Here is a 12,788-nt window from a genome sequence, read left to right as displayed (position 1 = left end):
ATTGTGTGTTTTAAAACTTTTATTACGAAGTTTATGTACATTTTTTCAAGTATCACTTTGTACAGAATTGTAAATTACAGGGTAGCAATTCAGTATCGCATTTCCTTTGAATCAGATCATAACACTGTTCTTCACTCAGCATTATGTTCACCTTTTTGTACAATCATATTTTCTACATACCAGTCTGGTAGGAAAGCATATGTGCGGTCTGTGTGCACTGTATAGGAAATATCTTTACCAGGTTCCCAGGAGAAAAGGGTCACCATCCTAAAACAAAGAAAGTTTAGAGAATGTGGTTTATAGAAGACCAATGGTAACAGTCTCTACGACAGAAGAACAGCAATGGCGTCTCCAAACTTGACAATTGCATAAGAGATGTTACACATGAATATGTATCAGGAGCAGGAATATGGCCTGTTCCACCATTCAACAAGATCATGACTAATCTGATTGTAACTTCAAATTCATATTCCCACCTACCCCTGCTAAACAAGAATTTATCTATATTTACTTTAAAAATATTCAAGGATTTACGATCATCGCAGGAAAAGTACCTAATCTCGGTTTTAAATCGATGACCCTTGATTTTTAAACAGGGACCCCGTACTATTACATCAGCAGACACCATGTTATAGTCAACAGGTTTTTTTGAGATCACAAGCTTTTGGAGCACTGCTCCTTCGTCAGGTGAAGTGACTTCTGATTACCAAGATAACCATCGTGTTGGACTGGGTTGGACAAAGTCAGAAGTCACATGATATCAAGTTATAGTCCAATAGATTTATTTGCAATCACATGCTTTCAGAGGGGTACTCTGAAAGCTTGTGATTTCAAATTAAATTGTTGGACTATAACCTGGCATTATGTGATTTTTGACTTTGTCCACCCCAGTCCAACCATATTATGGTTATCTCAGTAATCAGACACAATTATTTGCACAGCAATTACTGACATTACATTAGTTTATTAGACCAATTAGATCCCATTGTTCAGACAAGTCTAGATCCTCAGGACTTCCTTCTTAATGATGTGAAGAAACGATAAAAGTACAGTTCTATTTATACACTTCATTAAAAGTACATTTTAATAGTAAATTAGTCCGACTGGGACGAAAAACAGTAATGGTTGAATCAATATTTATCTACTATTACATTTACTTTGCCTGTTCCTTTGCTAGTTAATTTTTTTCTCCTTTTATATTGCTTAATGAGATTTTTAAAAATACACAGTTTACAGAACTTAGCCATTTTTGCTTTCAACCTTGAAATTGCCTGTTCATGCAAAATACATTTCTGATTGGACTTCAGTTTTTTTTCAAGTCATTAATTTCAACCAGTTGAATGTTTACGAGTTTGATCCAATTAGTTACAGATTAATTTATCAATATATAATGAATTAGTCTGAAATTTGAATGGTTGGACTGAATGATTGCCGTACCCATCCCAATTGCTGTGCCCAAGATATAGGTTGTGATAGACCAAGTTTTAACATGTCCACAAATTAGCTTTAAAACTGTGCTTATTATCTGAAAGTAAAAGCTGAAGTTGCACAATCCTATCAAACCATAGGGCTGCTCTTTCATTCGAGAAGGACAGCTGCTAATGGTTTAATCTGAGCTACACCATGTCTCTGGTGAGAGGAAGAGGATGAGAAGGTGAGTCCAGTATTCCTCAGCTGGTTTAGGAATTTGAGCCATGCTGTTGGCATCGCTGTGCATTGCAAACCAGCCGTCTATTAGATTAGATTACTTACAGATCACTTAGTGTGGAAACAGGCCCTTTGGCCCAACAAGTCCACAATGACCCTCCGAAGAGCAACCCACCCAGACCACGGTGGCCCAGTGGTTAGCACTGCTGCCTCACAGTGCCAGAGACCCGGGTTCAATTCCCACCTCGGGCAACTGTCTGTGTGAAGTTTGCACATTCTCCCCGTGTCTGCGTGGGTTTCCTCTGGGTGCTCCGGTTTCCTCCCACAGTCCAAAGAAGTGCAGGTTAGGTGAATTGGCCATACTAAATTTCCCGTAGTGTTAGGTGAAGGGGTAAATGTAGGGGAATGGGTCTGGGTGGGTTGCTCTTCGGAGGGTCGGTGTGGACTAATCTAAAAAAAACAACCATTCCCCTACATTTATCCCTTCTAACACTAGGGGCAATTTAGCATGGCCAATTCACCTAACCAGCACATTTTTGGACTGTGGGAGGAAACCGCAGCACCTGGAGGAAACCCACGCAGACATGGGGAGAATGTGCAAATTCCACACAGATAGTTGCCTGTCGGGAATTGAACCTGGATCTCTGGCACTGTGAGGCAGCAGTGCTAACGTCCTGCTAACTGAGCTAACCAATCCCTGTATCTGAAATAACATTCGCAGAAAATAGAAGTCTCTAAGAATCCTAAAGCAGAATTGAATTAAATCTTACCGGTGATCATCGTGGGTCACCACTTTCTTCACAAAAGAGAGAAAAGCGTTGCAGAAATTTAGACAGACTGCAGGCTTCCAGCAATTCCGTTCATTCTGTTTTGAGATGGAAACAAAAGTGTCTTTAATCTGAAGTCTGGCATGAAGAGAGGGGCACTACCACTGTAATCACATTTTTATAGAAAACCTACTCCGTCTGCTTCAAGAATACAGAAAGTGGCCATTCACCTCACTCCAGTCGATCTGTACAATTGCAACATTTGCTCAAGTTAGACAATGTTCTCAGATAATCAACCATCATGTGTGAGAATCAGTCCTATTCAGAAAGAACAGAGGCTAAGCACAGCATCCCAACTGCTGACTTATCGTTTCAGGGGAATAAAATGTGGGATCTCCTGACCTGTTCACCCAGCTTCACATGTGACTCAGTTAGGGATGGGGGCTAGAGAGAAAAGTACCTTCTAAAAAAGGACACCAAATCCATTCCATTTATGCACTGCAATTCAATGGATGTCAGGCTGGACTGTAAGGATGTTGCCAGGTTTTAATTTTAAAAATCTATTGTCTATACTAACTAGAGGCCATTTGTTTACCTAACCATTTTGCAGAGAATTTCTGTAAGGAAACTTATCTAAATTAAAATTTTATCTGTTCTCAAATGTTAAAGAGGGATTCTGATCCGAATTTGCTTATGTCTGGGAAATTCCACCATGTAGAAAGTTCTACATGGAATGCACTAACCAATGCCTTCAGTATATTTTACAACATCAGTAAGTGGAGGCCTGAGTTATTGTTATGAACCTACATTATTAAACATTTGCTGTAAGTGGAAGGTATTACAATGAACTGTTTCCAATTTGAATTGCACCAGAAACTACACAAAGATGTGGAAATCTAGTCTTGAACAATTTGGGAGTGCATTTAAAGATAGAGTTATCATTGGAGATATCTTCTCTCTGTTACTAGAGTGAGCTAGAATGTTGGGCAATGTTTCAGGTAGTGATTTTTGTTATTGTTTTAGTACCACTGCAATTCTTGCTGTTGAATTGTTTAACATACAGTTTAGCAATAATTCTGTGGGTGTTCCTGGTAAGGTCAATGAAGTGGCAAGATTTACAGTTTTTGTTTATTGTCTAATTTTGACTCACCTCCCCACCCACCGCTTTCAATATTTATGCAGCTGACAGTCCATACTTTGAGAATTATTTCTAAAGTTTAATTGAATTTAAATGTGCAAACCTTAACAAGATGATGAATCTTCATTGTTTCAAAAGACTGAAGAGAAACTACCATTCCATTATCATCTCTAAAGCCTGTGATTATGCGAGGTACTCCAGGCAGAAAAGACTGTGCCCACCATTTGATCAATTTAAATCTGTGTAGACAAGATTCACATTCTCAAATTCCTTTGCCGTATCCATTGTTAAGATGCATTTCATTTAACAAATGTTACACTTCCTACAGCTTCATTGTGCATGAAACAACAATGTATTAGTGAGATTGATGAATGTTTTATGATCACTCAAGACTGTTAACAAGAGAGTTTGGAGAGACATACTTATGATTCAAGAATTCAGAGAAAGGGATAGTCAGAGGGTCAAAGCCCTCACTGATCCTTTCAACAGTTCACAGTTAAATTGTACACTGACAATTCAGGTAAGAGTAAATTTGTATTGTATTCTATGATTGAAATGAATGAAATTAGGTTTACTTTAAAACAGGTCTACTTTATAAAAAATCAGAGATGTACAGCACAGAAATAGACCCTTTGGTCCAACTCGTCCATGCCGACCAGATATCCCAACTTAATCTAGTCCCACTTGCCAGCACCCGGCCCATATCCCATCAAACCCTTCCTATTCATATACCATCCAGATGCATTTTAAGTGTTGCAATTGTACTAGCCTATACTATTTTCTCTGGCAGCCCATTCCACACACGCACCACCCTCTGGGTGAAAAACTTGCTCCTTAGGTCCCTTTTATATCTTTCCCCTCTCACTCTAAACTTCTGCCCTCTAGTTCTGGACTCCCCTACCCTAGGGAAAAGACCTTGTCTATTTATCCTATCCATGCCCCTCTTGATTTTATAAATCTTTATAAGGTCACTCCTCAGCCTCAGACACTCCACGGAAAACAGTCCCAGCCTATTCAGCCTCTTCTTATAACTCAAATCCTCCAACCCTGGCAACATCCTTTTTTATCTTTTCTGAACCCTTTCAAGTTTCACAACATCCTTCTGATAGGAAGGAGACCAGAACTGCATGCAATATTCCAAAAGTGGCCGAACCAACGTCCTGTACAGCTGCAACATGATCTCCCAATGCCTATATAGAAAAAGAACAAAGAAAATTACAGCACAGGAACAGGCCCTTCAGCCCTCCGAGCCTGCGCCGATCCATATCCTCTATTGCCTATTTTCTAAGGATCTGTATCCCTTTGCTCCCAATCCATTCATGTAATTGTCTAGATACATTTTAAATGACGCTATCATTTCCGTCCCACCACCTCCGCTGGCAATGCATTTCAGGCACCCACCGTGCTCTGTGTGTAGAACTTTCCACCTATATCTCCCCTCTCACTTTGAACTCAAGACCTTTTTGCGTCCTCCACTCTGGGAAAATGTTTCTTGCTATCCATCCTGTCTGCACCTCTCATGATTTTGTAGGCCTCAATCAGGTCCCCCACAACCTCCTTCTTTCCAATGAAAATAATCCTAATCTACTCAACCTCTCCTCATAGCTAGCACCCTCCATACCAGGCAACATCCTGGTGAACCTCCTCTGCACCAACTCCAAAGCATCGACAAACTGTACGCAGTTTTCCAAATGTGGCCGAACCAAAGTCTTATACAACTATAAGATGACCTGCCAACTCTTGTACTCAATACCCCGTCTGATGAAAGAAAGCATGATATATGCCACTGTACTGATCTGCGTTGCCATCTTCAGGGAACAATGGACCTCTGAACACCCAGATCTCTCTGTACATCAATTTTCCCCAGGACTTTTCCATTTACTGTATAGTTTGCTGTGGAATTGCATCTTCCAAAATGCACCACTTCTCATTTGTCCAGATTGCACTCCATCTGCCATTTCTCTGCCCAACTCCCCAATTTATCTATATTTTGCTGTATTCTCTGACAGTCTCCTTCACTATCTACTACTCCACCAATCTTAGTGTCATCTACAAACTTGCTAATGAGGCAACCTACATCTTCCTCCAAATCATTTATGTATATCACAAACAATAGTGGTCTCAGCACGGATTCCTGTGGAACACCACTGGTCACAGGTCTCCATTTTGAGAAGCTCCCTTCCACTACTACTCTCTGTCTCCTGTTGCCCAACCAGTTCTCTATATATCTAGCTAGAACACCCTGGACCCCATGCAACTTCCCCTTCTTCATCAGCCGACCATGGGGAACCTTATCAAATGCCTTACTAAAGTCTATGTATATGACATCTAGAGCCCTTCCCTCATCAATCAACTTGTCACCTCTTTCAAAGAATTCCATTAGGTTTGTAAGACATGACCTTCCCTGCACAAACCAATGCTGCCTATCACTGATAAATCCATTTTCTTCCAAATGGGCATATATCCTATCCCTTAGTATCTTCTCCAGTAGCTTCCCTACCACTGATGTCAGGCTCATAGGTCTGTAATTACCTGGATTATCCCTGCTACCCTTCTTAAACAAGGGGGCCTCCCCTGTTTTCAAGGATGTTGCAACAATATCTGTTAAAGCCCTAGCTATTTCCTCTCTCGCTTCCCTCAGTAATCTGGGAGAGATCCCACCCGGTTCTGGGGACTTGTCCATCTTAATGCCTTTTCGAATACATAACACTTCCTCCCTCCTTTTACCAACTTGACCTAGACTAATCAAAGATCTATCCCTAACCTCAACATCCGCCATGTCTATCTCCTCGGTGAATACCGATGCAAAGTACTCATTAAGAATGTTCCCATTTGCTCTGACTCCACACATATCTTTCTTCCTTTGTCCTTAACTGGGCCAACCCTTTCCCTAGTTACCCTCTTGCTCCTTATATATGAATAAAAGGCTTTGAGGTTTTCCTTAAACATGATCACTAAGGATATCTCATGACCCTTTGAGTCCTCTTAATTCCTTGCTTCAGATTGGTCCTACATTCCCGATATTCTTCCAAAGCTTTGTCTGTCTTGTCGCCTAGACCTTATGTACGCATCCTTTTTCCCCTTAGCTAGTCTCACAATTTCACCATGTCATCCATGGTTCCCTAAGCTTGCCATTTCTATTCCTCATTTTCACAGGAACATAACTCTCCTGAACTCTAATCAACATCTCTTTAAAAACCTCCCACATATCGAATATGGATTTCCCTTCGAGCAGCTGCTCCCAATCCAGATTCCCCAGCTCCTGCTGAATTTTGGTAATTAGCGTTCCCCCAATTTAGCACTCTTCCTTTAGGACCACACTCATCTTTTTGTCCATGAGTATTCTTAAAACTTATGGAATTGTGATCACTATTCCCAAAGTAATCCCCCATTGAAACTTCAACCACGTGGCCGCACTCATTTCCTAACACCAGGTCTAGTTTGGCTCCTTTCCAAGTTGGACTACTTACATACTGCTCTGGAAAACCCTCCTGGATGCTCCTTATAAATTCTGCTCCTTCCAGAGCCCTAACACGAAGTGAATCCCAGTCAATGTTGGGAAAATTAAAATCTCCTATCACCACCACCTGTTGCTCCTACATCTTTATATGATGTCTCTACATATTTGTGTCTCTATCTCCCGCTTGCTGTTGGGAGGCCTGTAACACAGCCCCAACATTGTTACTGCACCCTTCCTGTTTCTGAGCTCAGCCCATATTGCCCTCCTTCAGCACAGCTGTGATATCTTCTTTGACCAGTAATGCAACTCCTCCATCCCTTTTACACCCCTCTCTATCCCACCTGAAGCATCAATATCCTGGGATATTTAGTTTCCAATCATGCCCTTCCCTCAACCAAGTGTCAGTAATAGCAATATCATACTCCCAGGTACGAATCCAAACCCCAAGTCCATCTGCCTTACCTACTATACTTCTTGCATTAAAACAAATGCACCTCAGACCACCAGTCCTTTTGCGTTTATCCACTGCTTCCTGCCTACTCTTTCCCTTTGTCATGCTGATTTCATTAACTAGTTCCTTACATATATATTTTGCTTCATTTGATCAATCAGCTAATGAACACACTGATTAAAAAAACCTTCTTTCTGCAGAGTTGTCATCTTCTCCCTCTTTGAATTGTGCGTCTTTACTCTGTTTCCACTTTGTAATGGGATGAGTCCTACAGTCCTGCCAAGATTTGTACAATCAGCAACTGTGTGTGGAGCTATTACTTCCAGTCTTTTCACCTGCAGCTGTGATTGCTTTCAATAGCCTCTAGGTTGGTTATGTTATTTTGAAATGTTATCAAAAAAGGCATATTATTTTATTTTAAAAAGGAATTCTTTCTCATTTCAAAAATATCTGGGAAATAGAGATCACTGATGCTTCATTTCCACTCTGTTTTTAAAAGCAATTTAATCCTGAGTTCTCAGTGTAGCCAAGCACAAATGTGGATATTTAGTATTTACAACAGGCATGCATCTCAAATAACATTGGAGCTGTGCACTACAGGTGTTTACAGGTGCATATTCATTAGCTGGATGTGCTATTTAGAACAATTTAATTTAATCTTCCCCATAAAGGTGCAGGAGGCAAAGGTCACCTACCTGTGAAAACTCCTCTCTTGGTTTGGAGTGTAAATCTCCCTGCTCGTCTTTAGTTCTACATAACACTGGGGAGCCTTTAACCTTGGGTCAGAGTTGTCTTTGCAGTCCACCTCACCAGAGAATACAAGTGAATGCCCATTCAACCGAGTTCGAACCACACAACAAAATGCTTCATTAGTGTTTACCACACCTGCTGGATTAGGATTCCCACCTGGTTTATCTGAAAAAAAAACTATGAATGTTTCCACTTTTGCATCCTCATCTGTCAAACTCTTTCATGCCAGGGTTAATTCCAGGAATACTAGGCGGCCTTCAGTTTTGCATATCAGCTATTTTTCATGCTGTCCATATAAAACTTTAATGAGTGCTTCCTGATATTTGAACATTTAAACATAAACATAATACTGTGCAAGATTAACTTCTCTCTCAGAGATGCTGTCTGACTTGTTGAGTATCCCCATAATTTTCTGTTTCTATGAATATTTACACATGTATATATTTCAGTGGCAATCTCTGAAAGCAATCAAAGTGCCTCATCTGCTGTCCTAGCTGAGGTTAGTTACTGTCACACAAATTGGGATCTTTATTGACCTAGGTTGCCAGATGATTACAACTTAGTATGATTTTTCAGTATTTATCAAGGGAATTCTGAGAGAGATTTCTATACCTCTATTCCTGCTTAGCTTTTTAAAATATAGTTCAGTTTCCAGCAGATATTTGCTAGTGGCATTGAAACAACAATAGGTGAAGTCACCGCTGTTTAAGTTCCCAATTTATCTTCTCATTTAAATGAGATTGGACATGCCTATATTAGGATTTCAGCAAAGTGTAATAATGAGAAAGTTCATTCTCTATCTACTTGTGCTGTGAAAAACACCCAGTGACACAGTTATAGATTGTGTCATTTAAAAACTTGGTTGTGGCTCGAAAGACTCTTCTGAATTTAATAATATGGAGTTGAAATATGTAGCTTTAGGTGGTAAGAAAATGTGAAATAATTAAGATCATCATAAAGTATTAGAGTCATAGAGACACATAGCATGTCAGTCCAACTCGCCTTCGCCAATCAGATATCTTAAACTGAACTCATCCCATTTGCCAGCATTTGGCCCATATCCCTCTAAACCTTTCCTGTCAATATACCTGTCCAAATGTCTTTCAAATGTTGTAACTGTACCTGCTTCTACCATTTCCTCTAGCAGCTCATTCCATACATACACTACCCCCCGTGGAAAAAGTTACCCCTCAGGTCCCTTTTAAATCTTTCCCCTCTCACCCTAAAACTATGCCCTCTAGTTTTGAACTCCCCACCCCCGGAAAAACTCCTTGGCTATTCACGATATCTATACCCCTGATGATCTTATAAACTTCTATAAGGTCACCCCTCAGTCTCCACTGCTCCAGGGAAAATAGCTCTAGCCTATTTAGCCTCTCCCTATAGCTCAAGCCTTCCAAACGTGGCAACATCCACATAAATCCTTTCTGAATCCTTTCAAGTTTCGCAACATCCTTCCTATAGCAGGGAGGCCAAAATTGAACACAGAATTCTAAAAGCGTCCTCACTAATCAACTATACAGCTGCAACATGGCATCTCACTCCTATACTTCACTTTCAAGGAACTATGCACCTGCACGCATAGGTCTCTTTGTTTGGCAACACTCCCCAGGGCCCTACCATTAACTGCTGAGCCACGGGGTGGTTGGGTTGGTTGGTCCGGGTGTCCCAGAGGTGTTCTCTGAAACGTTCCGCAAGTAGGCGCCCTGTCTGTATCGGCGCTGCCTCGTGCTCTCACAAGGAGGTTGAACAGTTCATCCACTTTACCAACACCTTCCACCCCGACCTCAAATTTACCTGGACCGTCTCAGACTCTTCCTCCCTTTCCTAGACTTCTCCATTTCTATCTCGGGCGACCGAATCAACACGGACATTTACTATAAACCGACCGACTCCCACAGCTACCTAGACTACACCTCCTCCCACCCTGCCCCCTGTAAAAACGCCATCCCATATTCCCAATTCCTTCGTCTCCGCCACATCTGCTCCCAGGAGGACCAGTTCCAATACCGTACAACCCAGATGGCCTCCTTCTTCAAAGACCGCAATTTCCCCCCAGACGTGATCGACGATGCCCTCCACCGCATCTCCTCCATTTCCCGCTCCTCCACCCTTGAGCCCCGCCCCTCCAATCGCCACCAGGACAGAACCCCACTGGTCCTCACCTACCACCCCAACCAACCTCCATATACATCGTATCATTCGTCGTCATTTCTGCCACCTCCAAACGGACCCTACCACCAGGGATATATTTCCCTCCCCTCCCCTATCAGCGTTCTGAAAAGACCACTCCCTCCGTGACTCCTTCGTCAGGTCCACACCCCCCACCAACTCAACCTCCACTCCCGGCACCTTCCCCTGCAACCACAAGAAATGCAAAACTTGCGCCCACACCTTCCCCCTTACTTCCCTCCAAGGCCCCAAGGGATCCTTCCATAACCGCCACAAATTCACCTGCACGTCCATACACATCATTTACTGCATCCGCTGCACCCGATGTGGCCTCCTCTATATTGGGGAGACAGGCCGCCTACTTGCGGAACGTTTCAGAGAACACCTCTGGGACACCCGGATCACGGTGGGCGGCACAGTGGTTAGCACTGCTGCCTCACAGCGCTAGAGACCCGGGTTCAATTCCCGCCTCAGGCGACTGACTGTGTGGAGTTTGCACGTTCTCCCCGTGTCTGCGTGGGTTTCCTCCGGGTGCTCCGGTTTCCTCCCACAGTCCAAAGATGTGCAGGGTCAGGTAAATTGGCCATACTAAATTGCCCGTAGTGTTAGGTAAGGGGTAAATGTAGGAGTATGGGTGGGTTTCGCTTCGGCGGGTCGGTGTGGACTTGTTGGGCCGAAGGGCCTGTTTCCACACTGTAATGTAATGTAATCTAATCTAATCTAAACCAACCCAACCACCCCATGGCTCAACACTTCAACTCCCCCTCTCACTCCACCAAGGACATGCAGGTCCTAGGACTCCTCCATCACCAGATAATAGCAACACGACGGCTGGAGGAAGAGTGCCTCATCTTCCGCCTAGGAACCTTCCATCACAAGGGATGAACTCAGATTTCTCCAGTTTCCTCATTTCCCCTCCCACCACCTTGTCTCAGTCCCAATCCTCGAACTGAGCACCACCTTCCTAACCTGCAATCTTCTTCCTGACCTCTCCACCCCCCACTCCGGCCTATCACCCTCACCTTAACCTTAACCTCCTTCCACCTATCGCATTTCCAACGTCCCTCCTCCCTACCTTTTATCTTAGCCTGCTTGGCATACTTTCCTAATTCCTGAAGAAGGGCTCATGCCCGAAACGTCGATTCTCCTGCTCCTTGGATGCTGCCTGACCTGCTGCGCTTTTCCAGCAACACATTTTCAGCTCATATTAATGTCATATTGGCTCCTGTTCATTAATACAATTTTTCCTCATTATAGCATATAGATAGCAAAAAAATTAAATCATTTCATTAGGCCAATTATTTAGGACTGAGGTGAGTAGAAATTATTCCACCTAAAAGATGATGAAATTCTCTACCCAAGAGCATTATGGATGTTCCATTGTTGAATACAATGCTGAGAGAAAGATATTTAATCTCTCAGCGTATTAAGGGATATGGGGGAGTGGGCAGGAAAATAGTGTTAAAGTCCACATCAACCTTGATTGAATTAAATGGTGGAGCAGGTTCGGTGGGCCATATGGTCTGATCCTACTCCAATTTTTGCATTTAGCTGAAGTGGCTGATCATTGGCATTTTTAACTGCTGTTTGTTCTTTAGTTCCTTATTCTTATAGCTCTTTGTGGTTATACTAATAAATACTCAACTTACAGTCACAGATTCATATAGCATGGAAACAGACCCTTTGGTCCAACTCATCCACACTGACCAGACATCCCAATCTGATCTAGTCCCATTTGCCAGCATTTGGATCATATCCTGGCAGATGGAGTTTAATTTAGATAAACGCAAGGTGCTACATTTTGGTAAGGCAAATCAGGTCAGGACTTATCATTAAGCGTATAATGTCTGGGGAGTGTTGTTAAACAGAGACCTTGGGGTTCAGTTCCATAATACATTGAAAGAAGAATTGCAGGTAGACAGGCTAGTGAAAGTGGTGTTTGGGATACATGACTTTATTGGTCAGTGCATTGAATATAGGAGATCAGAGTTCATGTTCTGGCTGTATAGGACATTGGTTAGGCCACTTTTGGAATACTGCATTCAATTCCGATCTCTTTGCTATAAAGAAATGCTGGCAAATGGGACTAGATTTATTTAACTTATCTAGTCAACATGGCCGAGTGGACTGAAGGATTTGTTTCCGTGTTGTACATCTCTGTGACTCTAAACTCTTCCTATTCATATACCCATCTAGATGCCTTTTAAATGTTGTAATTGTACCAGCCTACACCACTTCCTCTAGCAGCTCATTCATGCACACCCTCTGCATGAAAAAGTTACCCTTCCAGTCCCTTTTAAATCTTTCCCATCACACCTTAAACTGAGAAGTTAAAGTTATCTTAACCAACTTAATCTGACCATTGCAATCCTTTGACAGCTGGATTGTTTTGAAGCAATGAAA

The 12,788-nt window shown here is 42.2% G+C and overlaps 1 protein-coding gene across 2 annotated transcripts in view; it reads right to left on the bottom strand.

Annotated features, from left to right (window-relative positions):
- Position 1: 1 nt before the first annotated feature.
- Positions 2-12,788, bottom strand: part of dxo (decapping exoribonuclease) — a 24,609-nt gene continuing 11,822 nt past the window's right edge. For both annotated transcript variants that reach the window (XM_043711427.2, XM_043711425.2), the window contains exons 4-7: positions 8,159-8,378; positions 3,656-3,791; positions 2,418-2,512; positions 2-267 (exon numbers count right to left, since the gene is read on the bottom strand). In XM_043711427.2, the coding sequence (XP_043567362.1) occupies positions 132-267; positions 2,418-2,512; positions 3,656-3,791; positions 8,159-8,378 (587 nt within the window). In that variant the 3' untranslated portion in view covers positions 2-131. The remainder of the gene's footprint in view (positions 268-2,417; positions 2,513-3,655; positions 3,792-8,158; positions 8,379-12,788) is intronic.

This window comes from Chiloscyllium plagiosum, unplaced genomic scaffold (genome assembly GCF_037043375.1).
Source record: "Chiloscyllium plagiosum isolate Xiang-an unplaced genomic scaffold, Cpla_swu_hap1 HiC_scaffold_20, whole genome shotgun sequence".
Taxonomy (NCBI): Eukaryota; Metazoa; Chordata; class Chondrichthyes; order Orectolobiformes; family Hemiscylliidae; genus Chiloscyllium; species Chiloscyllium plagiosum.
The sequence above is the reverse complement of the archived record's forward strand: the minus strand, read 5'-3'. Positions and strand labels throughout refer to the sequence as shown.